This window comes from Pantherophis guttatus, chromosome 12, assembly GCF_059756535.1.
Source record: "Pantherophis guttatus breed Tessera chromosome 12, ASM5975653v1, whole genome shotgun sequence".
NCBI lineage: Eukaryota > Metazoa > Chordata > Lepidosauria > Squamata > Colubridae > Pantherophis > Pantherophis guttatus.
The window spans coordinates 25,542,756-25,570,000 of NC_142074.1; the positions used below are offsets into that span (position 1 = coordinate 25,542,756).

General features: G+C 47.6%; 1 protein-coding gene and 1 long non-coding RNA gene across 5 annotated transcripts in view; one reads left to right on the forward strand and one right to left on the reverse strand.

The window, feature by feature from the left end:
- Positions 1–511: 511 nt before the first annotated feature.
- Positions 512–7,925, reverse strand: LOC148112241 (uncharacterized). The gene is made up of 3 exons (XR_015729707.1): positions 6,235–7,925; positions 4,399–4,532; positions 512–724 (listed from the first exon to the last, which is right to left on the reverse strand). It is a non-coding gene; the product is annotated as an uncharacterized LOC148112241 (long non-coding RNA).
- A 168-nt stretch (positions 7,926–8,093) lies between these two features.
- The window catches only part of MBNL3 (muscleblind like splicing regulator 3), a 45,830-nt gene continuing 26,678 nt past the window's right edge, over positions 8,094–27,245 (forward strand). For all 4 annotated transcript variants that reach the window (XM_034441667.3, XM_034441668.3, XM_034441669.3 and 1 more), the window contains exons 1-2: positions 8,094–8,384; positions 23,215–24,500. In XM_034441667.3, the coding sequence (XP_034297558.1) occupies positions 24,327–24,500 (174 nt within the window). In that variant the 5' untranslated portion in view covers positions 8,094–8,384; positions 23,215–24,326. The remainder of the gene's footprint in view (positions 8,385–23,214; positions 24,501–27,245) is intronic.

Consider the following 27,245-nt stretch of genomic DNA (forward strand, 5'->3'; position numbering starts at 1 on the left):
AACAACAACAACAAAACCCTTTTCTTTGTGTATACTGTTTGTTGTATATAGGGGTTGGTATGCCTATGATTTTGTCATAACCATACAAATGCTTCTGGTTTCCAGTATAGGCCGCTGTGTTACTGTATAAGTTTACAACTGGCGAAGGTGGGAAGGGTGGGGTGGGGTGGGGGAGGTTTAGCCAAATTCAACTGACTCGGATGGTGTCATTTATCAATAGAGTTGATAAAATAAACTTGAATTACGGACTTCGACTGTGGGTTGGTTCTTGACGTTGCTCTGGCTGGATTCTCTTTGCTGCCGGCTTCATAGCAAACCCAGGTGGCGAACAAAACGTCAATCGTTACAGCTCAGAACAAAGGAAGAATAAGCCATCACGGTCGAGAGTTTCTGGTGTGTGCCTTGGGGGAAAAAACAAAACAAAACAGCACAACCCCCTGCAGTCTAAATTAGGGGTCTCGAAACCTGGCAGTTTTAAGACTTTGTGGACTTCAACTCCCAGAATTCCCCTGCACAAGATAACTGGCTTGGGAACTTTGGGAGTTGAAGTCCACAAGTCTTAAAGTTGCCGAGCTTGTTTTACAGTAGACAAAATCAAAGCAGAGATATCCTGATGCCTACTTCAGGGTACCATTAAGGGACCATCTTAGTCAATCCTCTCTTCGTTACATCCAGAAATGATGCCTCCGTAAGTCTTGCAACCTGGAAACGTTCCTGCTCCTGCCTGGACATCGGGAGAACAGCTGTTAAATGAAGCTGCACGCATCTCTGTGGCCACGAGGGGGCAGGGCACCTCTGATCATAGATGAGATTTTTATTACAGCCTGTGTATTTTATTTTCTCCAGATGGTCAAGTCAGTGGATGCACTTGCAAAGAACTGCATTGGAGCTTAGAAAATTCATCTATGGGATTGATGTCAGTCTGCATTTAATTAGGGGTGGGCGGAGGTGATGATATTCCGATATTACTCATGCCTGTCGTTTTCCAACACTAATACCGTATTTTTCGGACTATAAGATGCACCGGTGTATAAGATGCACCAAGATTTTGAAGAGGTAAGTAAGGAAAAAAAAAAGTTTTGGCCCTCTGCAGGCCTCCCAAACCCTCTGCGCACCATTTTTCGCAAAAACAGGTGAAAAACGGGCCTGTTTTTCACAAAAATGGAATGAGGTGGGGCTTCGGGAGGCCAAAAAGGGCTGTATTCAGTGTATAAGACGCACCAACATTTCTACCCTCTTTTAGGGGGGAAAAAGGTGCGTCTTATACTCCGAAAAATATGGTAAGTAGCCAGGATTTCCCCAAAGGTGCTTTTTGAAAAGGCAACTGGACTTTGTTCTTTCTTGAATACGTTTCTCTTCTCATCCAAGAAGCTTTTTCAGATTCTTCCTCTTCAAGGAAAAACCAAGGAAGCCCAGTTGCCTTTTCAAAAAGCTCCTTTGGGACAACCGTGACCTGGAGGACTGAGAATCTCCATAAAGATTTAGCCAGGATTTTATTCTGGTAGTTGGATATATTAGAATTTCCCTTGAACCAACTTCAGTGGAAGTTTGGGGAAATATTTTGGCAGCCCGCAAGAGGATTCCAGAAGCCAATTCAACAGCGATCTTGGTCAAAATATTCCCTGTCCCCATGGCGAAAACCAAAATAAAGAGAATTTCAAAGTGTGGAATTGAAAATGGAGGTGAAGTTTTTTTTAAAGTCTCCAAATAATTATTGGTTTCAGTTCATTTGATTCGGAGGGAAAACACATGTAATTTACATAAGACACTTAGTTGGCTGAAGGCGTGTCCTCTCTCTCTATTTTTTAAAGTATATAAAAATGCTTGAGGCATCGATGGTTTTTTTTTTTGCATGGAAAGATTTCCTTTGGTTGTTTTTTTGGCAAAACGGAAAACTCCCCTCGTATTTTTCCCTGCTCCAAAGTTGTTGCCTAACACAAGTGTGTATGTGTGAGAGAGAGACAACGGTTCCCTGGTTTGAGCAAAGAACACACCCGCCCACACCCCTGCAGCTAGAGAAAACAGCCTGCAGGGGGCAGTAAAGCCAAGAAAATGTGATTTATGGTATTTTCATATAGGGCACTTTCCGTCTCCTCCTCCCCCATTTGTCTGATTTTAATCTCATTGTCCTAAAGATGCACGAATCCTCCAGCTGCTTCCAGAATTGGCAGCCCTTGCTGGAGGCTCTGCCTTTCCTGTAGCCTTCCACGTGGATTTTGAAATCCAGAAAAAAACTGCTAGGCCAGGGCTTCTCAACCCTGGTGGGCTTCAACTCCCAGAACTCATAAATTCAACTGTGGCCGACTGGGGAATTCTGGGAATTGAAGTCCACCTGTCTTAAAGTTGCCAAGGTTGAGAAATAGTAGATTAATATCTAAATCCTTGATCCTTATGGGGATGGGCTGTAATTTGTAACCCTCGACTTATAAGTAGACTTCCAACAGCCCTTCCTTTTCAAGTGTTCGTCCTTGGGGAACGCTTCACAAGAACGACACGGATTTTCTTCCTCATCCCAAGGAGGGAACCGAGAAGGAATTGCAGATGGACCAGACAACTGCAACTGTCTAAAGTTAGGTGTTTGGTAGGAGTAAGGTCTCAGGTTGAAATGGGTTCCTTTGCAAGCAAAGCTTTAGTTCCCTACTTTCCAAAGTCCCGGTTATTTCCTTTTTCAACCCCGTCGTCACAATTCCTCTATCGCAGGAGGGTTTAAGCCCCGCTCTTAAGGGGAAAAAAAAGAAACGGCTAACAGGTAAAAGCGCCTCTTAACGATAAACCCAAAGCTACAAAGCAAATCATTAAAAAAAAGAAAGAAAAAAAGGTGCATAACAACAGGCTGCAGGGTATCAAACCCATTGTATGGAAAAGCTGCTCGGAACAACCCTCTTTCTTTCCGGCACTGAAAGGACAGGAGGTTGGAAGGAAAACTACGGAGGAGCCACCAAGACTCCCCAGACGGGCGAGGAATGTTCAGTGTTCCTTATAATGCTGCCCTTGCAAACTCGGATCATCCCCCAGCGCCAGAAGCAGACGCGGGAAAAGCCTGGGAACCGGAGCAGGTGGCAAGGTGGAAGACCGGTTTCTTCTTTTCGGGCGTCTTGCCCTCAGCCGCCTTCCCCCGGGCAGCCCCCACGAAAAGCATCCTGCAGGCGTCTCGCCCAGCCTTTCGCAGGGCTTGCTGAGTCTGTGCAGAAAGTGGCGTGGAGGGAGGGAGGGAGGGTGCCACGCCTTGCCCTCCCCTCCCTCCCCTGGTGAGCAGAGCAGCAGCAGCAAAACCAGTTGGGCAGAATCGGCTTGCCAAGAGCCCTTCCATCCTTTTTTTTTTTTAAGGCTTGGAGATTTAGCCGGGCAAATGCGCACGTGCCAGGCCCAGGCTTAAGCTTCCCTTCTAAGGGCAAATCCTGCACCGTCAGCTCAGCTCCATGAGCTGGGATTCAAGCTGCTATGTTGGCCGCTCCTAGGCTTCACTGGCCTGCCTCTGGTGCTTCGCTTCGTCGCCTCGTTTCTCTGCTGAAAAAGCGGCTAATTGGTTAAATGCTGGGCTTGTCGATGCCCGGATAGTGCCAGGTCTCAGCTCCTCTCGAAAAATCCGTCCCCTGCGATCTAATGAAGGGGTTTGGAAGTTTTAATTTGTTTTCCCAGATTGGATTTGCAAAATAGCCTGAATTATTCTAATAGTCGGCGCGATCCCTGCGGAGCTAAGGCCACCGATGCTCGGATGTTCTCGGTCGCCGCGTTTTGCTTGTGCTGCTAAACCTGGCAGTTTTGGGAATCCGTTTTGGGCAGGCGAAGGAAGGGGGTTATTGCCACGAAATTCAGGCTGAGAAAGCAGATGGACAGCATTGACCCCGGAGGACATGTGTTAGGGGAAGAAGAGGGGGGGGGGAAGACCTTTTTATTTATAGATCCACGTAGTTATTAAAGTCCGAATGCTACCTGGATTTAAATGCATAGTGTTTTCATGCTTTCCTTAGCTGGCACACGTCTCAAAGGAATTTCTGCAGTGACTTCCTGTTTGGAAGAGAGACGTGGGGTGCACGATACGCAAGAGAGGCCAAGTTGAATGCCTGCTTTGCTGTTAAACTCAGGATCAGTAGCCAAAGAGCATCAGAGAGGCTTTCTAGGAAAGTATCTTTGATACCTTTGAGAGTATCTACGGCCTAGTTAGGATCGGGACTACCGGAAGTTCATTAGCTGCAGCTGCTGATAAAGGAGAGAAGCTCCCATTATCATCAACAGGACTCAGTGGCTCTAGCCGCCCCCCACCCCGCCCCAGCACCTGACTGACTGGATTTTTCCATGACTGACAGCTGCTGGGGAACAGGCTTTGTCACAAGAAGTGGTGGCACCAATCTTAATTCGGCTCTTCCAGGCCACCCTGCAAGCCCTCGTCTCGCATACTCCATTGCTTCTCCTCCTCCTCCTCTGGGTTCTGCCTCCTTTCTCCGTTGTCGGGCAGATGCCAGCCAGCTGTTCCTCCTTTGGGCAAAGCTTTGGCTACTTTGTCATGTGGCAGTGAATTCCTTTGGAACAGTCTAGGTTTTGCCAAAAAAAAAAAAAAAAGTAATTTTTGCCTGCCCGAGTCACTGCTGCCAGCCCCCCTCAGTGCCTCCCTTCCTCCCTCACGTCCCCAATTCTAGAAGTGGGAAATTAAATCTCTTCCTTTGGCGCTTTCCAGCTGGCCCGAAATGATCTGGCATTTGACCATTTAAAGAGCCTTTTCCATCCTGGGTTTCATCAGCATCTGGCAGAATTGATTTTCTTTTTCTTTCTGTTCTCCTAGCGTGACCCATTTTGTCTCTCTGATGGGCTTGGAATCCAACTGCTCTTTCTACGGATTTGGAAAGCTTTTTTTCTTCTCCCTGCACTGGTGTTTGTGTAGTCAATATTTCTTGGACGTACGTTACAGTTTTCAAAACAGCTTCTGTTTAGGCTAAGGGATGCCTAGAACGGGGAGGGGGGCGCAAGGACAGGGCAAGCCCCCCCTCAAGCCTTCTGTCCTGGCGGCTGAGTTTACGCACCACCCTGACTTCCCCAGAGTTGGATTAAGCTTGTTCAATTCTATGCCACAGCCCTTTGATTTGCAGGTAAACAAAATATTCTCTGGAGCCCTGGATCGCGTTGCTACCAACTCAGGGCCCAAATAACAGTCGGGTGCCAGGTTGCCACCATGACAAGTTTCCCAAGGCCTCAGTGGCATCTTGGGAAGTTGCTTTGTTTGCGCACCTTTTATTCATACCGTCTGTGGAGATTCTCAGCCATCCAGGTCTGGTTGTCCCAAAGGTGCTTTTTCGAGAGGCAACTGGACTTTCTGGTAACCAGTTTCCAGAAAGTCCAGTTGCCTCTCGAAAAAGCACCTTTGGGATTTTTATTCAGTGCCACCGTCTTTTATGCCGTGGAGGAGATTCTCTGATAGATTATGAGAAAAGAGAAAAACGCCTCATGCAGGGAAAAGGAAATAGACCCCCCCTCCTTTTTCACAATAGAATCCATTATGAAACTAAACGGGTATCCATCCATATCTATCTATCTATCTATCTATCTATCTATCTATCTATCTATCTATCTATCTATCTATCATCTATCTATCTACTATCTACTATCTATCTATCTTTCTATATCTTCTATCTTTCTATCTATCTTCTATCTATCTATCTTCTATCATCTCTTTCTATCTATCTATCTATCTTCTATCTATCTTTTATCTATCTACCCACCCATCTATATCTATCTATCTATCTTCTATCATCTATTATCTATCTATATCTGTCTATCAATATATCTGTCTACTAAATTATTGTCTATTATCTATATCATCTATCAATATATCATCTGTATTATCTAACTTATCTATCCATCCATCTTCTATCTATCTCTCATCTATCTATCTATCTATCTATCTATCTATCTATCTATCTATCGCTATCATTCATCTATCTTTCAATATATCATCTGTATTATCTAACTTATTATCTATCTATATCTATCATCCATCAATATATCCTGTCTATTATCTCTCTATCTGTCTATCATCTCTCTCTCCCCCTCCCTCCCTCTTTCTCTCTCAAGTAGTCTATGGGAGGAATTCCCAGCAGTGTCTCTTGTAGTTACCACTGACGTTCAAACTCCTTGAACTATTGTAAAAAATGGTTCCAACTGATGCTGGATTCATTTTTTGTCCTCAATCAACTCAATCTGGAAAGTAAACAGCCCCGCTATAATGTGACGCTGATTTACCTGAACTCCTGGAATTTGATGAAGAGGCCAAATAAATCTCTCCTTGCTGGACAAGCAGGAACAGCTGCAAGGGGAGAGGCCAGGAATGCTCTTCATTTCTCGGCCCGAAGAGGGAACAGCTGGCTCCGAAGCGTTCTGTCCTGGGATGACCTCTGCTTCTGCAGAACGGGAGAACTAAGTAGGGGCCGGGTTGGAGGGCACTGAAGACCATCGTCCTGCTCTACAAAGGACTGGCTGACACACTGGTTTTGTTCAGACCTTTGTGCTGCAGCGCTGCTATATTTAAGCCCAGCCTCACTTCTTTTCAAACAAACAAACAAACAAAGTGCTTTGAAAGGGATCAATCCATCTTCTCGGGAATAACACCCCCACCCTGGGGGGAAAAACCAAGCAGGAGCCGCTGAAGCTGGATGAAGGCATCATACAAAGTTTTTCAGTCAGTCAGTTTGGGAGGTTGCCAAGGGAGCCAGTTGAGGCGTGGTCCCCAAAGCCAGGATGGTGCAATTGAAGGTCTACCTGCAAAGGCATCTCAAAATAGGGGCCCTTCAGTTGCACAGTTGTGGCCGCTATCTTAACTTTCTGGGAACTCCCCGGGAACTCCAGGCAACGAAGCTGCCGCTTCCCCTCTCTTGCACCAACACACAGAAAAATTGGATCTGCTAACTAGCCACAAGCCACCACCATTTCTGTTAAAAGAGGACACTTTTAAAGCATTGCTCAGATGATACAGAATTAACAAGAGTTGGAAAGGAGCTTGTAGTCCAATCATCTAGTCCAACTTAACCCCATCCCCACCCCCCAAGCAGGAGGAAGCACCCCCAGCTCCCATTTCAGGCCTAAGTAGTTACTTGGAAAAAAGCATTTTTTTTATCAGTGGGAAGGGAGAAGAGGGAGGGCTTCACATAAACATCTGGATGTGTTCCACACAGGCTACTTCCAGATGTTTCGGGGGAGCAGGTGGAATTATTATTATTATTATTCCTGCCCTATAAAAGCTCAGACAGAAACCTGGCTTGCACTATACACGTGACTGAACCTCAGACACGTCTGAAGGGACACTGGAGGGAGGAGGCAGGCTGCCCTCCCCTTTTCCCTTCTTCAGGGGCAGGGAAGGGCCGGGCCTTGGGCTTTTCTTCGGAGGTGGCAGGTGGGAAACGGTGGGAGCCCAAGAAAGGTCCGGGTTTCGGCCATCAACTTCGCCCCAGCCGAAAAAAAGAGTCCGCTAAATCCCGAAGTCGGGGCGGGGCGTCCGTTCCCTACCCGCGATGACGTCAGAATGACGCAACGCCCCATCCCAGCTCGCGCGCGCCGGAGGGCGGGCGCAGGCACGTCTCCAAGCGACGTTGCTTAGCAACGCCGTTCTCGGCGCGCCTCGGCCTGTGGCTGGCGTGTGGCGGCGGCGGCGGCGGGGGGGGGGAAGTTGGGTGGCGGGGCTTTCACGCTTAATTTCCCAAAACCCCTCACGAAATCCGGGTGGGGAGTGGGGAAGGCAGGCCAATCCACTCCGTCAAAACCATCCCCTCACGCCCCCCCCCATCCTCCCTCGTTCGCGAGGGAACGCCAAGCAAGGCCTGCAGTGGAGGGTGGGGGGGGTGAGGCGGGCGTTGCTATGGCAGCCTCTCCGACAGGGCCTGCCGGGAAGGGAGAGGGGAGAACGAAGGGAGCGGGGGGGGGCGGTGAAAGGAGGAGTGGGCGGGGCGAGGGGTGGAAAAAAAAAATCAGACGCGCTTGCCCGCCCCCTCTCGCGCGCCCGCCCCGCCCCTTCCTCCTCCCCCCTCCCGGCGTTGGGAGTTCCCCGCCCGGCCGCGGGGCGCGCTCTGATTGGCTGCTGCTGCTGCGGCGCCGCCGCGTCGGGAGGAGGGCGGGAGGAAAAGAGGGAGGGAGGGAGGGGGCGGCTCTGCGGCTTCCCCCCTCCCCCCCCCCGCCCCGTCCGCCTCGCCTCGCCCGGCCCGGCCTGCCTCGCCTCGCTGCGCCGCGCCTCCTCCGAAGATGGCGGCCCGCACGAGCCCCTCATGCTAGGCGCGCGCCGCAGCCCCAGCCCGCCTCCAGGGCCCGCGGAGAGCTGCTTCCCCCGCCGCCTCAGCCGCCGCCGCCTCGCTCCCCTCAGCCGCCTCAGCAGCAGCCGCAGCCGCAGCGGAGCGCCGCGCAAGGTAGGCAAGCAAGGGCGCTGGCCGGGCCTGGCTTGGCCGCTGACACGCATCGGGCGGGCCGCCTTTTCCCCTCAGCCGGGCTCACTCGAGGGCAGGCGGCGAGGCCCAACCGCGGCGCCCCCGAGACATGCGCACTGGAGGCCTCCGCCGCCGGTCTGCCTGGAGACAAAGGGGGGTCCGGAGTGCGTGTGTGTGTGTGGTGGTGGGGAGAAGTAAGGAAGACAGTCCGGCCCACGTGCGAGGCCGGGCGGGGTGCTGACTCACGGCGGGACGGAGGGAGGCCTGGCAGGCGGGGCCTTCCTGCCAGGCCGCGCGCTCTGCACCTGCTCAGAGGCCCCGATGACGCGAGGGGAGGGGGGGAAGGGGGGAGGACTTCAACTCCCAGGATCCCCCCCGGCTCGCTTGGGAGGAGAAGCCCCCTCCTCCCTAAAGAGACCCGGGTTGGCAAACGGGGACAAACGCGCTCCTTTCCTCCAGCTAGAGGGGCTCAAAGAGGTGCCTGTGGGGGGGGGGGAAGGTGTTTGGGGGAGAGACGGAGAGAGCCAGGTGGCCCGAAAGATGCGGCTGCTTCGGCCACGGTTGTGCGCTCTCTCCTTCCTTCCCCCCAGAAGGGAGCAGGAGCTTCTGCCTCTCCGGGTTCGATCCCGGGTTTCTTGGGCTTCCTTGGGGAAGGGGGTGTCGGTCAAGGGAGGAAGAAGAAGAAGGGGGGAGTCTTCTTTCCCTGGGCCTGCAGGAGCTCCCTGTTCGCTTTCGGCCAGGTGGTTTGCTCCCAAGGTAAATAAAACTGTAGAAGGGGGTGGGGGGGGGAAGCAAAGTGCAGAAGAACAACAATGAAAAATGCTTTTGGTGGGAGCCAGAGGGGTGTCTAGTGGGGTCGATTAGTAAATCCCCCTGGGTAGGGGTAGAGCGAAGTCAAGCTCTCCAAAAGGCCCATCTCCACCCTGCCCCTTCCCAAAGCTTTAAAATGGGCTCCTGGGGAGGGTTTTGTGGAGGAGGCGGCCCCGGTTGAATTGCCCGCCCTCTGCATCGGCAAGAGGTGCTTTCTCAGCACTGCGGTGATGGATCCGAGGATGGGATGCCCTCCAGGGTGGCTGTGGCTAGGGAAGAGCTGGGGAGCCCCAGGGTGAAAGCCGGTCCCCCCCCCCCCGTTACAGTTTGGTGAGCACACTTAGAATAACTTTATTGTTGCTTTGAACCTACGCTAATCGGCATACTGAAATTTCGTTGCATACAGCTCTCGGAAGGTCACCACCATAGACACTACATAAACATGACAAAATAAATACAAAATTATGCCTATACCCACATATATTCTATGACAGAGAAATAACACAGTCTAGTCCGGATGTATACATATGCATGGTGAGAAAAACTAATCTTGCGAGGTTTTTTTAATGTAAAAAGTTGTTGTGGCGCAAGGATTTAAGCAGACAAACTTTCCAGTTGAGCCTCCATCTATCTGTTAAGGTAGAGCTTTCCTGAAGCTTTTTCTCATAGCGTTTCAGTGTCCCAAAGGGGAGGTGGCTCTCTTCGCTGATAAGGGGAAAGTTTACAGCTGGTTGTTGCCATAACTCAGCTTTAGCCATCTGTAAACCAGCTTCTGCACACAGTCCAGGGCCATTTTGAGGTTTCTGGAGAGCATCCCTTGCCATCATTAGACTACAGATTTTTCCCCTCATCCAGTATGACCCAATAGAAGGCCCCCTGGAATTGTGGGAATTGTAGTCAGCCACATCTGGAAGTCATCTGATCTTCTAGCCTTCCATATGTAGAAGGCTAGAAGATCAGCACCCTTGGATTGGGGGTGCCTGCATTTCAGACTTTCCTAGGCACTGCCAAGACAAATGCAGAATTTTTCTTTCAATTACTTGTCATTCAGTCTTGATTGAAAATTGATGTTGTTGGTAGGAATTATTCTGCAGTCAAGTTTCCTTTGTGTCCCCCGCTTTAAAAAAAAAAAGGCAATATTTGAAGATCCTTGGGAGTTGCAGAATAAGCTTTTGGCCAGACACAATCCTAGCATTTCAGGTTGAACATCTCTGGAACAAATAGATAAATAGTTTGGTCTTCTTACGGATTGCTTTAATAAACTGTAGGAGGAATTTGGGAAAAGGGCAGTTCCAGTTGGATGTAAAATTAAGGGTAATCTTGAAGGAAGTCATTAGAGGTGAGTGGGCTAATTTTCCATACGCTCAGTATCAGACATAAATTTTTGGGAAGTGTGCCATTGGGTTTGCCTCGACAAAAAAAGCAGAGGGCAGATCAGCAGATTTTCAGGTGGCCACGTGGACGTTAACATGAGGCTTGGGCGACTGTGAAACTGCTGAAAATATTACTTGGCAGCCAGGGTGGGAAGCTTAACCTTCCCTCTGACTTTGTGCAGTGCCACATAAGTCATAGGTGATTGGTTGTAGAATATTTCCAGGAAACTTTGGGAAGTTAGAAACAAGTTAGGCTGCTATTGACTTAACTTACGAGGCCTGATGAGGAAGTCACATTCTGATTGATCTGGGCCAGGTTTTATTTCCCCTGGGTAGAAGAGCCCTCAAGCACCAGAGATTGCGGCAGTCAGTTGCTAATGAAGGCTGGGGCAGGCAGATTTCTCCTTGGGCTCCTTCGTCCTTAGCTTTCAGTTTGGACACAGCCGATGGCCATAGCTGCTGCATTACATCTGGGGAGATTGTCACTTGATGCAGAATCCAGAGGAAGTTGCATGGGGATTATCATGGCACATGGCTCCTAAACCCAGAAGCTTCAGGTGGAGAGAGGACCCAGAATTGCTCAGAAAAAGAGCCTTTCGATCTGAACACTTTTGGACGAGACCACGCCTAGTCTGGTGTCTAGGATCTAAGCACCATTCTTCTGACATGCTTACAAGTCAGGCCCATATCTAAGGCCTGCCACTGGCTTTCAGGGGCATGAATATTGTTTTATTAAATTTCAAAGCGGACGCAAGCTGTCTTTCTGAGTGAGAAACAATCTGCCTTTATGCCAGAAGATGCGTCACATTAAGAGGCGTTTCTATCCCTATTGGGAAAAGAAAATATGGTGAGCTGCATCTTTAAATCCAGACAGTCACATAAATAACCAGTATTCAAATAGTCTTCTGCCAGGATATGTAAAGTAAAGTTGAGAAGCAAAAGCCACAATTAAAAAACAGCTTTGGCATCCAAAATATTCAAGTTCCGCTGATAATAGTAATGCATTTTAAGTTCCTTAGCCTCCATGGTGAACTCTCGCATAGTGTGTGAGTTTCTCCCCAAAGTGACATCCAGGTGGTGTGTGACTCTGTAAGGCTGAGGGTAGAGTTTGTAAAATTGTTACCTGTTAGAAGAAGTTCTGCTTTCCCCATTTAGATGTGAAGTATGTGCACCGTTGGCTGTGTATATTATGAGCAAAACATTCAACACACTTTTCACATTGGCAAGAAAAAAGTGAGAAAATGCTTAATAGCTGTGGATGTAATTGCAAACTACATCTAATAGGTTTTTTTTTTGTCATGTTCTGGACCCAGCTTATTAGCATAATTGTGATCATCTATCAAAAGCAGGCATTGTTTTGAGGCTTTATCGAGCTTGGTAAACAAAGAATTAGGTTGTCTGTCTGTGTATTGTGTCTATATGAGTTAGGGATGTGTGAGGGTTGGCTTTAAAAGCAGCATTTGAAACTGATTTAGTTGAATCTCTGAATCCGTCTCTGGAATCCAGAAAAACTAATCGAATCTCCCAACTTGTTCTCTTTCAGCCTATTATAGCTGTTAAATTTATATGGCCGTCTATCTCACAAAAAATGACTGAGTGGCATACAACACTGCAGTAAAAAAGCAAATATATAAAAATCATGAAAAATATTCAATAAAAAATGTTGAAAAACATAAAAAATAAAATAAATACCATACATATGGCATGCGATGCAGAAATGAAAGAGAAAAAAAAGGACATATCTCTACTCTTGAGCTGTTTCTGATGGGCAAACCCCGTCAACTTTCCTTTGCCAGGCTGCCATTATTTTACCTGACAGCCTAGTCACCTTTTGTCCTCCTGCAAGGTCTTTAAAACACAGGAAGGAGAGAGGACAGCACGGCTGAGAGAGAGGCAGAGCTGGTTTTGCGAATCCATAAGGCTTCCCATATTAGGCTTGTCTGGACAAACCGTTTAAGCCTCCATCAGGGGAAGGGAAAGAAATGGTGAGTAAAAGTTAGGATCTGCCGGGTTCTCTCCAGATCCTTTTTAGGATCACCGTTCTCCAGTGCCTGCTGGTTCTTTCCTGATGGGTTGGGACTCCAGTTCCCAGCATCCTCAGCCATGGTGGTCAAAGACATCCCTGAAGTGCTCTATTGGGGAAATCCGGCACAGACGTGACTCCGTTCACCCCTGGCAGAAGAAGGAACTGCTTTTACGGCATGGGGAGAGAGTGGGTCACTCCATGCCCAGAGGGCTGAATGCACCTTGGGTGTGGGTGTGTGATCCAGTGGCTCACCCGGCCTCTTGTGCGTGGCCGCAAGGGGAATGGGAATCCGATCTGGATTCCTTTCTGCCAGCAGCCTGTGGATCAAAGGGCGGCTGGCAGGTTTTCCTAAGGGAGGGCCTTTCCTCCCTCCCTCCCTCCCTGCAAAAGGAGTTGGGGATTTTTGGCAGCCCTCCCAACCGAATCTGGCTGCCATTTGCCCAATGCCATTTATTGTTCTGCTTTTGGCACCCCCGTTCCCCCCCAACGCCAGTTCACCACCCACTGCCAAAGCTGAAACCTTGGGCTGTGTCAAGAGCGGGAGGCCCACGGAAGGGTTTGCGGAGATGCAGGCCAGGGAAGGAAGAGCAGCTTCTGCTGGGAGGAGCGAGGGGGTCAAGTTGGGAAAGACAGGGAGGGGGCATTATTTTTCTTTCTTTCCTGGGTGTGTGCCACCATGCTCCAGGCAGATCTGGCACTGGAAGAAACCGCCGAAAAACCAAGAGGACCTGGGAGCAACTTGCAGGTGTTACTGAAAGTGCCAGTGCCTTTTAATAAAGTTTGTGAGTCGGAGAAAGAGTTCCCAGGGCAGTCCCCAACCCAGCTCTCCTCCATGTTTTTTTCTGAGTGGGAGTCTGGCAGGGAGCGCCAAGCCCTGGCCTGGAATGGGTGCAGCACCATAGGCCAAATGCCCATGTGTGGAGCTACACCGTTGGCATGAGCAGTTGTGGGGCTTGGGGGGGGTTGTAAATGTCCCTTCCTTACCCCCCACTTTTTGCCATTGCTTGGAAAGCAATTCATTGTGTTCCTTCTCTAAGAAAAGCCAAAGTCAGATTCCTCTTGCGATTTCCCTGCATTCGGACAATTAAAAAGAAGAATTAATATGCACACGCAGACACCAAATGCGGCAGTTTCTCTACACCATGGGGAACAAATGCAGCTAGTGACAGGAAATGCTGGTTTGGTGAACTTGTTTTGTAACATGCAAGAGTGGAGCTGCTTAATTTCTTCTCTCTCCTCTCTCTCTCTCTCTTTCAACTTCCTGTTCACAGTCTGTTTGGATGAGAAGTCGATGTGTTTTTCCATGTAGCCATTCTGTGAATGTTCTTCTGTTCAGCTAGCATAAATCTGACGGTTGGGTACAGTATGTTCCTTACTACTACTAAACTTTTCTTTTTTTTAAAAAAAAAATAGATAGCCTCCAACTTTAATTGGGCAAAAAAAATGTTGACCCGCTATTTATGGCCCAAAAGTTTTCTCCCCATCCCCCCCTTTTTTTCTTCTTCTTTGAAACGCCCTTGCTGTTGGACGACAGGAATTGTGCAAAGCGCAGAGTAGAACAATTTGTATTCAGTCATGTGGAATCACATGGGCTTGGGTGCAGGCTGAGTGAAAGAATCCTTGAGGATTCGTTTTCATTTTCAGATTATTATTTTTTTTTTAATTTTGCATGTGAGGCTTGGATGAATGGGGCAGTAGAAAATATGCACGGTGGGCACATCCCCCAATCACAGCTATGTATCAGGTATGCTTGAATAAAAATATAATTCTTGGTAGAAAAAAATAGATTTCAACTTTCAATAGTAGGGGAGACTTATACCAAGACTGGGGATGTTTCTTTGGGGGGAAAAAGCATTTGTGCTGTCCAAATGTATTTACTAGTTTCTGCCATCCATACACATAACAGGTCCATGTTATCCATCCATACACATAACAGGTCCATGTTATCCATCCATACACATAACAGGTCTCGGTGCGATAACCCAGGTTGTTTAATCCCAGTTTGTTAAAAAGCCATAATGGCTAGCTTGTCTTGCTTACGGCTCAGAAGATCACCAAAGGAATTTCAGATTCCCCTTTGGGACCATGGTTTTGTGATTCTGGGTGGATGAAAATCACACCCCACGTTCCTCTGTCATTTCTGCCCCAGAAAAAGATCTGGTATGTCTTTCAAGGACAATATTTGCAAAAGTCAACTACTAAACATAAAATATATATGGGGCAGATGGTCTGAAAGAAGGGCCAATTGAGTGCAGAATCTCAATTGGTCCTTTCTAAACCAGGGGAGATAGTTTAAACCAGCATTTCTCAATCTTGGCAACGTTAAGGTGTGTGGACTTCCACTTCCAAAAGTTGAATCCTGGGAGTTGAAGTCCACACACCTTAAAGTTGCCAAGCTTGAAAAACACTGGGTTGTTAAAACGTTCTTTGAAATCTGGGGGAGAATTTGACTAGCAAGCACTGCTACAATGTCCGAAAGTCAGTGCTTCTGCAAATAAATTCATCATGGGGGTGGCTTTAAAAATGAAGTGAAAAAGTTTGTCTACGAGGTGGGAAGAGCGATCCTTCAGAGCTTGTTAGCCATGATGAAGCAGCTAAAACCAAGTTCCCCTTTTAGAAAATAGGATTCGGAAATGGTGAGCTACCACACTCACTTCCCCAACCTGGCTGCTTTCAGAAGAATGGGAACAAGAGCCTTCGTGATTATATTTTTTTTAAGGCCGTCAACTCATTTAAGATTTTTAAAACAGAAAACCTATATTCTGTATCTCCGGTTTTTAAGATTTTTAACGTGTTTTTTCTTAAAGGAAGAACTTTGATCTTCTCCGACTTTATCTGAAGTGGGAGCCCTCCAGCCAAGTTTTAAAAGTTTGGAAGGCTGGAAACAGGCATGGCGGAAGGTGGAAGGGACTGTTTACTGTTCCTTCCTAGCAAGATTGGGATTCCTGGCCTTGGGGAAAAGCTGATTTATGCAGGCTCCAAAGGGAATTTTGAGGAGGGATTTCCCACTGGGACGTAGATGGGGAAGTTGGGACAGCAAAGTCTCAGGCCTTTTCTGTTGGCCTAATTTTAGATGTTTAGAGTCATATGAAGTGGTAATGCGCTGGAAGACAGGGTGGCAGTACTCATCTAACTATCATCTTGCAAACTCTTGACTTGCATCTTGGCCTCCTCCAGGAGTTTGATTCTTCCTCATTTTCCTGCACTGTTCTTCTCCTTCCCGCCTCCAGCTCTGGATACAGGATACTGACTGAAATTCATGGTCTAAGTGGGAATTCTACATGGTTGGAGAAAACACATGGAAAAATACATCCCTGCACACAAGTCAAAACTTGTGCAGTGTGTCTCCTGCAGCAAGCAGATGAAGCAAGGTCTCAGTAACCTTGGCAGCTGCACAAGGCAGCCGTTGCGTAAGAACAAATTGTGTTTAGTATACTGGAGAAATTGCCCAGGAACAGATACGTTTCTTCCCTTTTACCCTGCCGTGTTTTATGCACGTTGTAAATGCCACCGTGGAGAGAAACCCCGTCAAATTCCACTTCTGTAGTTCTCTCCAAGGGCAGCAGGACCCAAACATAAAAACAAACAAAAGTGAACTATAGCAAATGAAGTAAGTGGCAAAAATGCCCCAGGATATAGTGATATCTGCTGTTGTGTCAGGTGATGGTCTCTTTTTTGGAAGGGAGACCACTCAATTTTCAAACTGTTAGAGATCAGAACTAAGGAGAAATTTTCTGACAGAGAACAATCGGCGGAACAGTTTACCTCCAGAAGTCGTGGGTGCTCCAACACTGGAGGTTTTTAAGAAGAGACTGGAGAGCCACTTGTCTGAAATGGTATATGCTTGAGCAGGGGGCTAGACTAGAAGGCCTCCAAGGTCCCTCCCTTTCAACTCTTGTTAGCTATTCTGTTGCTGCAGAAGCCGCCTATAGAGATTCTTCAGGATAGGAGTTGATGCAGAAAGATCCTCATATTTTTCTCCCCCTTTCGGAGAAGAATTTCTCCCTCATCTACACCTGGGCCAGAAATCCCATCCCAAAGGCATTTTTCCAAGTTCCGTTCCAGCATTTTTCAGTGCTCAGAAATATTTTTTTTCCCCTTCCCATTATTTTTATGAGCCTGTAAAAAGTCATTAGCAGGCTTTCCGAAAGCTCCGTGAAAAACAAATGTTTGGATTTCATCTGATAAGGAAAGGTCTGCATTTCGGGGAGGAAGCGATAAGTGAATGAGCTGATCAAAAAAGGCTGGAGGCTGAAGGACCTCGGCCACGTTTTGGGGGATACTGTCCTGCTATTGTTATGGGCCACCTTCATCCAGCAAACCTTAATTTATAGCAATAATACTATTTTGCAAGAGGGAGGAAAAAAAAAACCTTGGCTCTTGAATGAGACATTGTGTCCTAGGCCTGGATAGATTTGCCTGAAAAATTTCATTCTGCCTTCAGGGAATTGCATCGGGGATGCCAGTTCACCCCTCCCCTCCCAAGCTGTGCCCGTTCCCAGAGCTCAACTTTCTCCTGGCTGGGACAGGCATGGGGTGCCCAACATCTGTCCTTTCTGGGAACCCACTGCCCATGTGTTTGGTCTCTCTCTCCCCCCCCCCCCAGTCGTTTTCAGCTTTCCAATGTTCGCAACGCTGCGGTCATAAACAAGTGTCGCAATTGTGGCATTTCCTGCAGGATGGGAGTTTGGGTTGGCTGCTGCCCCCTGGCTTGCAGCTCTACCACTCGGGACTGCCTGCTCCCAAGTTCTTGCTTTTGGGAGCTTTTAAAAACGGCCGTAATTGGGGTCATTTTTGTTCTGCTGAATATTCCGTTGTCCGGCGATTGTTTCACTGTTTATGTTACTGAGAGATTGCTTTCCTCTTAATGGCCAGGCCATAGTTCTTCTTTCATGATGAGCACACCAGGCTGGTGAGTTTGGTGAGCCAGGAATCTCCTTCAGAATTTGAAATGTGCCTTTAGGGTGGGGGGAGTTGGAAAAATGTTCCTTGGTTAGAGTTGTGCTGAGGTCTGTGGGAAGGAGAACACCACTCCCTCGTGCTGCTTTGTTTCTGGCCGTGGGGCAAACATGGCACCTCCGGATGGCCTCTGGGGGACCCTTACAATTCTAAAACATTTAATTATCTATTACCAATGGCCCAAAGTTGCAAAATCGTGACATTTGGGGGCTCTGGTTTGGAATGTTGCAAGATTTTTGAGGGTTGGATGAGCTTTTAATTTTCAATTATTATGACCATTTTGATGGTTACCCCAGTGGTCAAAGATCTGAGGCTGGGAATTCTTACCCATAATTTATGGTTATATGCACGGATGGGAATTGATCCTCTTTCTCTTAAGCAGCCGGGAGCAGGGAATGCCAGCATTTTGTTTTGTTCTAGCAGATTGTGGGTTTGCTTCATTCAAGGCAGACGGTGGCTTAGAATTAAAGTCAGGTCAGCTTCTAAACAAACTGACTTCAGGGCCTAGTGTGGTTTGTTTTTATTTTCCAGCAGGATCCTTGCGTAGCACTTCACAACAGCCTAGGAATCTGCTGTATTGAAATGAAGGGTGTCGTTTGGCCCCATGGCTGTGCCAGCCACGAAAAAGGTCCATAGGGCAGCACTTCCTCCTTGTGGGCGAAACGCTTGGCCAGGCTGGGCATAATTGTTAGGCAGAAGTCACGGCAGGCTGAATGGTATCTTGCAACCAGAGAGGCAAGGATTTCTAAACCAGGGAAAGTCAACAGTCATTGGCAGTTGCATTTTAACAAGATGCACATTTCTTAGGGTCCCCCCACCCAGCTGATTCCCCAGATTTCAAATAACCTAAATAATTTATTTTAAAGATTTATAGGAGTCTTAAACAACTCTGGACTGCCACAAATTGCTGCATTCTGGACCCGTTGTAACTTTTGAGTGGTCTGCAAGGGCAGCTCTGTGAAAAGCTCCTCGCAGTCAACCAAGCGGGACAAGGCTTAAGGCCGTCGCTCTAGTGTTGACCACTCTGTCCATACCTTTGGCATCCTCTGGCCATTTTCTTTGAACGACCGTTTCAGGCACAGGCATCTTTGGGGCAGGGCCAGGTTAAACAAGCGACGGTGTTTTTCTTTTTCATAGGTTGCCAAGCTTTACCTTTTAAATTAAGTAAACTTCCTTGGAGAGGGGAAGCATTTGGGTACAGAATGTCCACGGAGAAGTATTCAAAGTGTCTATCCATCTTGTGAAGTCCTTGTGTTAATAGAGTAGCTCCTTTGGTTTGAAGTCGGAATGTGTTTTCTAGCAACGAGGCGAGAGAAAAGGGGTTGTTACTGTTTTCTCCAGACACTTCTACGTGATCTCTCTTTGCCCCTCAATTGCTGGGCACTAACCCAAGCTCCCGGCTGCCCTGCATGCCAGCGGCTTAGTTTTGCTAAAACCACTGCACTTCATTCTCTCTTGGGGAGATTCCTCAAAACGTAGGAGGTGGATCTGAGAGGGAAAGGAAGGTTAACTTGGCACAATGTCTTCATTGTTCAGTTAACTTTTTTTAATTACCCTTCCTTTGTTGACCCCTGAATGGCGGTGCACAACAGATGTGACTTGGGCCTTCCCCTCCCCGGCAAGTAGGCAGGGAATGTGGAGATGGCCTTGAAGGACAGAAGAAAAATCTGCTGTCAAGGCAACAGTCAAGTAAACATGTCTTGAGCCCGGCCAAAAGTGTGATTTATGAAAACAGAGTCAGACAGCCCCTCCCGCCAATTCACATTTTTAATCTTAATAAGGAAAAGGAAACACATCTTTAAAAATTGGTGTCAGCTATCTATGGCCAGTGAATTCCTGCAGTCATTAAGTTGGTTGCAAGGTCGTTACATGAACCTGGCTTCCCTATTGACTTTGCTTGTCAGAAGGTCACAAAAGGGGATCACGTGACCCTCTCCAGGACACCACAACCGTCATAAATATGAGTCAGTTGCCAAGCATCTGAATTTTGATCATGTGTCCATGGAGATGCCGTAACGGTCGTAAGTGTGAAAAGCGGTCACTTTTGTCAGGGCCATTATAACTGATTGGTCACTCAATGAACTGTTGCAAGTCAAGGTCTAACTGTAGAGGGTTCTAGACTTAGAACTGGTCTACTAACAGAAGCTTGCAAGTCTGAATGTGCCTCCCTCTTTCACCTTCGTGTGAATTGTGTGTCATTGAGCATCCTGATGTCATTGAGCAATTAATGCTCCATGGGTTTCTTAAACATTTTAGCAGCCAGCTTCTAGAGCTTGAGGTCCTCTGGATGAATTGAAGTGACAGCATCCATCATCCTGAGCCGAAGTCGCTAGCTGGGAATCCTAGGAGTTGTGAAAGGAGTTGTGAAAGGGCCTGATAGTTTGTAGACGGCTCGGAGAGGACCTTCAACCATGGATTCTGATTCAGCCGAGAAGCCGCCTCTCAGTCAAAAGCTGCCCAGTTCTTGCTTTGCTTTAAATGGGTGTGATTCCTAGAAGAATTCCACCTCATTCCAACTCATATGACAGCCTGTTGTGGCTTGTTTGCCGAGCTGCGCCCACTTGCTTCCCAACTCTCCACCCCTCTCCTCATGTACTGGATGGAAAGAAGTAGCGCCAGAACCTTCAAGGTGATGAATCGTGCGTTACTGTCCCTCTCCCACAAGAGAGCATCCATCAGATGGTTGACTGTGCCCGAGTGTCTCTCCAAACCAGGCCTAAACCTAGATCGAAAAGCGCCAGGATAACCTTATGTCCTCAAGAATGTTTGCCGGCTGCATAGACTCGCCTCCTCTCCCCCACCCACCATCCCAAAATGGAGTGTTTAGGATCAGGCAGTAATTGGCACGGTCCTCTGGATCTGCTGAGGAGTTCTTCAAAAGGTTATTATCTTCTTTAAGGTTGGTGATATTACTCCCATCAGCCCACCGAGATGGATTCGCCTCCATGTCTAGGGAGATTCTCACTCATCCAGGTCATGGATGTCCAAAAGGTGCTTTTTCAAGAGGCAACTGGACTTTCTGGTTTTTCTTTGAAGACGTTTCGCTTCTCATCCAAGAAGCTTCTTCAGCTCTGACTGGATGGTGGAGAATGGAAGGATTTATACTCCTTGCAGACAGAAGAACAAACACATCAGGACTAGCTTCAGCATTCCACCTACATTTAAAAGACACAGGCCACTCTTTTCAAGTCAACAAAGTCCACATTTTCGACAGAGAGGACCGCTGGTTTGAAAGAGGGGTCGAAGAGGCCATCTGTGTCAAAATTCTCTTAACGGGAGGGATACGACATCATCTACCTCCTGTCTACAACACAGTCCTTTCAACAGTTCCAAGAAGGCTCCACACCCATTTGCACCACTCAGGTAACCCAGATAACCCAGAGGACACAGATGAACCTCCAAGTGGCCTCAGTGACTCTCTAAAGGAATGTAAATGACCAGCTATCTGCAAGGAGTATAATCCTTCCATTCCCCACCATCCTGTCAGAACTGAAGAAGCTTCTTCAGTTCTGACTGGATGAGAAGTAAAATGTCTTCAAAGAAATAATGATGTGCAGTTGCCTCTTGGAAAAAAGCACCTTTGGGACATTCATGCCTCTGAGGACTCATCCAGTCCCCATCCTCAGGTTGCTGCAATGAGCCAAGGTGAGGAAAAGGCAGACAATTACAAGCATTTGGTCCAAATCGAGGTACACCAGATGGGCTGCTTCCTCTGCCCAGATCAGCCATTTTGTCTTCAAAGGTTCTCACCGTCTTATCACATCAGGTCTGTGGGAAGGTCAGCATAACTGGTAGCTGTGGGGAACAGATAATAATGGCTCTTCGACCAGTTGGAATCTGTTGTGGTGGCGGACCCCTTGAGAAGGCATTGGAGATCTCAAGCTGTCTTTGCGGGCATCGGTATCTGCACTGATAGGCATCTTGACTGGCACCATCCCTGAACTTTCCTGCTGCAGTCCAGCTGTCTTTTGGCTTCTCACTGTCCTGAGCTCCCTGGAGGATCTGGGAGAAACTAGGGCTCCAGAGCATGGACTGGGACCCTCGGGGTAGTCATGTCCGTGTTCTGCTCTGCTTGTCCAACGATGTAAACATCTCGGCCTTCTGGGAATTGCTCCAGAGCAAGGGTCTGCAACCTTAAACACTTAAAGAGCCATTTGGACCCGTTTCCCACAGAAAAGAAAACACCGGGAGCCACAAAACCTGGGTGGGCGTGGCCATCTCGACGTCACTCACTTCCACCAGTCACATGACTCCCTCTCTGTATCTCTCTATGTCTCTCTATCTCTCTGTCTCTGCCCCAGCTGCTTCTCTGTCACCTGCTGTCGCCCTTACCTTTTCAGGCCAGGCGAGGAGTGACTGGGAAGGGGAGGAATAGTAGTGGGTGCAGGTGGGATTCCCTTCCAGCCACAATCGTCACACCTGGGAGTTCTGCACATCAGGATGGTGCTATTATTCATGTCTGGGGAGAGAGATTGGTCCTCAGGACAGTTCAGCCAGGCTTTCTGAAGCCCTGTGCTTGGGGAGGAGAATTACCGAGAAACAACGGCTGTTTCTGCCCTCCAAAGTTGTGTAAGTCGTGTTGAGAGAAGAACCTGAATTCATGGTTGTATGAGGGAAAAATCCAGCTGTTCCAAAGGTTAGGGTTTTTTTAAACAAGAAAAGAAACAGTCCTTTCTCTCCTGGACACGGCTGAAATTTCAGCCAGTCATTGTGCTGGCTTTTCCAGGAAAGTGGCGGAGGGGGGTGGTGCCATTTAATGAAGGAAAGACCTTGTTAGTTCTCCTGAAACTTCGTCTTCAGCGGGAAGGCATTAAATGTGAAATAGAGGATGGCTGGCATAATGGTTATTGGAGTCTTGATGCCCAGGCTCTCCGTCAACAAACGAGGTTGTAGAAGCCAGCAGCAGCTTCCCCCACCCACCCCATCCCCAAAGGGCAGTTGCCGTTTCCTTTGTCTTTGATGACGTCACGGCTTCCCCACCCAATTTTTTTTTTTGTCCAACTCCAATCTGTGGCCATTCTCCCCCCCCTCTGGATTATGGGTTTGGATGTGGGTGGGTGACGGGGAGGGGAGGCGTCAGGAAACAGGAGCTGTTTCCAGCGTGTTTGCAGGGCTCAGGAGAAGCCCTGGTGATGGCAACCCTGCTGCGTGCCAGGAGCATATTTGGGTGTGGGCCAGGCAGTCTGGAGGCTCCTTGCAGGTGCATTGGCCCTGGGTTTGGGGGGGGGGGGTGATTGTCCATCGGGTCAGCCGGCAGAGGCATTTTCCATCAGTGACACAGAGGACAGAGGGAGGAGGAGGGGACCATGAACCAGCTGGGGAAACGCGAGCCAATGTGTGCCAGGATGAGATAAATATGGAACAAGGTCCTCTATTGGGTGTCTGCCCAGACATTGGGTTGCAAGGAGAACCGCAATTGGCTGCTTCCTCCTTACCATGTGCAGCTTCTGGTAGGAAATGCCCTTCTCTCTCTCTTTTCCTCCCTATTTCTCCTCTTTTTTTGCAATTAAAAAAAGAAAAAGACTGGTAATCAGACAGTGGCCGTATTTGAGATGGAGCGGTTTGTCCAGGGGCTTCTCTGGGTAGGATCTGGGCACATGAGGCTCCCTCCTGGCTGAGCTGCTGTTTCTTCTCCTCCCCACAGGTCGCTGAAAAGTGCCTTCCTTGAAACTGGCATCGCTACAGCTGCTTCGACCCCCGACTTGGGCTTTCCCTCACCTGCACTCCGAAGGGGATCGAGAGCGCCCACGACTCACAGCCGCCTTCGAGCCCTTCTGCCCGCCCCCTTCTTTGGAAAGAAGCCCCCCTCTATCGCTGCTCGGTGCGTGTGGGACATCTCGACCAGCCGTTCAACCGCCATCACTTGTCTTTTCCCTCACCTTTTCCCATTCGGTTCGCTCGGTCATCTTTGTGCCCCCTTTTTCTTCCCAACTATGTAACAAACTCGATCCTGTACAAAAAAGAAACGAAGAAGAAAGACAAAAACACAAGAGGAAGGAAATAGAGAGAGGGAAAAAAAGAGAAACTTTTCTTCCACCAGTGGTATTAACACTTGCAGCTTTTGCAAATGTTTCAGGCACAGGATGAAAGGATAGAAACTTGCTAAAGGTTTCTTTTCTGCCAAGCAACAAAAACCATTCCCTCAGCCTGTACCCTTGCAGCTGCGTTTTCTTGGACTGATCTGGTTTTGTGGGAGGATAGTGGAAACCCATAACTTGAGAGCACAGAAACCTGTGAGGACGCAGTAACAGAGGAAAGCGAGTTGTTTTGAAATAATTTTGGCAGTGGCACAAAACATTACATATATATATATATACATAAATATATATATATACATATACATATATACATATATATAAAAACATATATAAATATATAACATTTCTATTTTAACTTTGACAATTGCACTTTTAGGAGCTGGCCTCTAATTTGATTTTTTTAGTTAATTCTGATGAGATTTCTATTTTATGATTGGCTAAAAGTTTAACCTTTTCTTTTCGACAAGCATAATTTGAGTTCGATGAAACCTAAGTGCTGACGAATAGAAATTTTACCAAAGCAACAAAGTTATTTCTTCACATTTTTAACTTGAATTTCCTTTTGATAAAGAAATCCCCCCGACACACACATACACACACACACACACACACAGACATTTTCCCTTTCTTCAAAAGAAATCATTAGTATTCACCCGAAGAACGTCGTGTTCCCCTTTTCCTTTCCTTTTTACCCCCTTTTGGGGGCAGTTTTTTAAATATGGCGCTGAACGTTTCCTTGGTCCGTGACACAAAATGGCTGACGCTGGAAGTCTGTCGGGAGTTCCAGCGAGGAACCTGCTCTCGTTCTGACACAGAGTGCAAGTTTGCCCACCCTTCCCGGAGCTGCCACGTGGAAAACGGACGCGTTATCGCCTGCTTTGATTCCCTGAAGGTAAGGATGGGCTAACGCAACTGTTTTGCTGAGGTGCTCTGGAAACCAGAAAGTTGTTTATTTTTTATTTTTTTAAAATATACCTTTCCTGGTGGCTCATTCAGTTCTTTCCCCAACTTTGGGAGCTCAGAGGTGAACAATGCAGGTTGTGTATCTGTGCAAATCAGTTTTTGATTCTCCACAAGGACAAGGAAGGAGCAAAGGGCTTGGATGGCAGCCAATGCAAATATGAAGGTCCGTAACGAATCAGTTTGGTCTGGTGGTTAAGCACCAGGCTAGAAAACAGGAGACGGTGAGTTCTAGCCCCATCTTAGCCATGACAGCCATGTGGGTGGCTTTGGGCCAATCACCGGGAGACTGGGAGTTCTAGGCAGGAAAGCTGCCTGGGTGACTGGTCCAGTCAGCAGGAGATGGTGGTGAGTTCTACTCCTGCCTTAGGCATGAAAGGTTGCTCGGGTGACTTTGGGCCAGTCCCTCCCTCTCAGCCCAACCCACCTCACAGGGTTATTGTGGAGAAAATAGGAGGAGGAAGGTGTCTTGGCTATGTTCGACGCCTTGTGTTATTTGTAAAAATAATAAAAAGGCAGGATACAAATAAACGGAAGTTTTTGCATGGACTCTCACAATAAGGGCCATAAACTGCAGGGACAAGCATCTAGTGCAGGCTGTCACAGGCATGAAAACAGCAAATGGTGTTCTAGCAAAAGGGGTCCTCCTGAATGCCCTTGATTTATCCAGCCGACTTTTGACGGTGGCTTTTAGAAAAAAAAAAAAGTACATCTACTTTCAAAATGCAGCCCTGCACTCCCCTTTATTTTAGCAGCAGACTGCTATCCACCGATCCTGGTGAGAAGGGAAGTAAAATGTCCGGCCCAAAAAAATTGAAGCAAGCCCACAATTCCATCTGGAAAGGAAGGAAACAGGCTGGAAGTTCGTTCCTCTTCAGCCAAATAACAACCACAATACAGGGCCCCCCATCCCCAGAAAGGGGGCTGCAGGGACCTTGCAACATCGGCCATAGCCTTGCTTTGCAGAAAGGAAAGCTAGAGTAGAATATTCACCGAGGAGGAGGAATTTTCATCCCAGCTATTTTTTTTTTTATTTTTGAGTGACGGTTGCCTTTGCCACCGGCCTACACGTTCTATCACCTTGTTACTCTGTACAGCCAATTTTAGCTGGAAATTCAGCAGCTTCTCTTCATACTTCATCCCAATCCTTCTCTTAAAAAAATCTCTGGCAACCGCAGGAAGAAAAAAATGGAGCTTTAAGTTGATAAGCCCAGAAATGACTTTCTAGGCTGACTTCACTGAACACGGCCTTCGTGTATTTCTCGCCCTCTTGATCCAAGAATGCAAAGGAGGTGGGGGAATCATGATGTTGATCTATGTGAAATGGCTTCTGAACATAGGTAGTCCTCTTTTAGCGACTGCCTCACTTAGCAATCATTCACAGCGGTGATGAAAAAAAAAGAAATAACTTTATACCACCTGTCCTTGGATTTACAACCTTCGGCTGGCCTGTAAAGCAGAGATCTTCAAACCTGGCAGCTTTGTGGACTTCAACTCCCAGAATTCTCCATCCAGCATAGCTGACTGGAGAATTCTGGGAGTTGAAGTCCACAAGTCTTAAAGCTGCCAAGTTTGAAGACCTCTGCTGTAAAGCTAAGGAGAATCGGAGTCCGATTGTAAGACGAGTTGTGGTTTCACAGAGTGACGGCTTCGCATAATTTTTGTTCTCCGTTGTTCCAAGGAGCGTCAGAGGTTTTGTGTCTTACCGCCCAAGAACCTTATCAGGTGTTGAGATGCAGGGGACATGTTGACCTATAGCAGTGTTTCTCAACCTTGGAAGCTTGAAGCTGGCTGGGGATTCTGGGAGTTGAACCATCTATCTTCAAGCTACCAAGGTTGAGAAACACTGACATATAGCTTCACCATGGGCCTTTATGGGAGGGGGAAAAACTCCCCCATAGATATGGGCATTAATTGGAATAAGAAATGTTTCCACTCTGGGATTAATTCATCTTGTCTCTGTTGTGATGTACTTGGAAAGTGCCATCCTTCGGTTTCTCAAGTGAGCATTTCATAGCCAATTCCCCAATCCTTCAGCAACGTTGGGTCAAATTGCTGCTACTTAAGGGTTTCTGAATATATATTCAGAAAATATTTTCCCCTGTTTTCTTTTGTTCTGCTCTGTCCTTGAAAGTTCTGAACTTCAGCAACCGCACAAATACCTTGGATTTCAAGAGTAACGTGTTTACATTGCTTTTCTGTGACATTTGTTCAGTAGCTGAATATTTTGCGTGGCAAATCAGTTTGACTCCTGTATTTGGGATGCAGCCAACACAATGACTGAACCAGGGTGTTGCTGTTGTTTTTTTAAAAGACCTGAACATGTTGGGTTTTGGACGTGAAAACAAATTAGCTCAACTCACGAAGCAGAACTGATCCAGTTCACCTCCAAGAAGACAGCAGGGATTTTCCTTTGTCTCCTGTTAGATTTGGGGTTGCTTTGCCTGCTGGCTCTTTCACTCGGGGGTGGGGGGGCAGGAGGGAAGAACTGGGTGTATACTTACAACTTGGTGTAGAGCACATCTCTTTCTTCTGTGGATGAGAAAAGGCGTTGCACTTTCTGGCTAATGAGAAAAAGAGAAGACGAATCTGTGTATCAGAGGGAAAAAGTCGTGGCAATTAGGATGTTGTAACCAGCCATCTCTGTACAGATCGTGTTACATCGAGCCCAGCCATG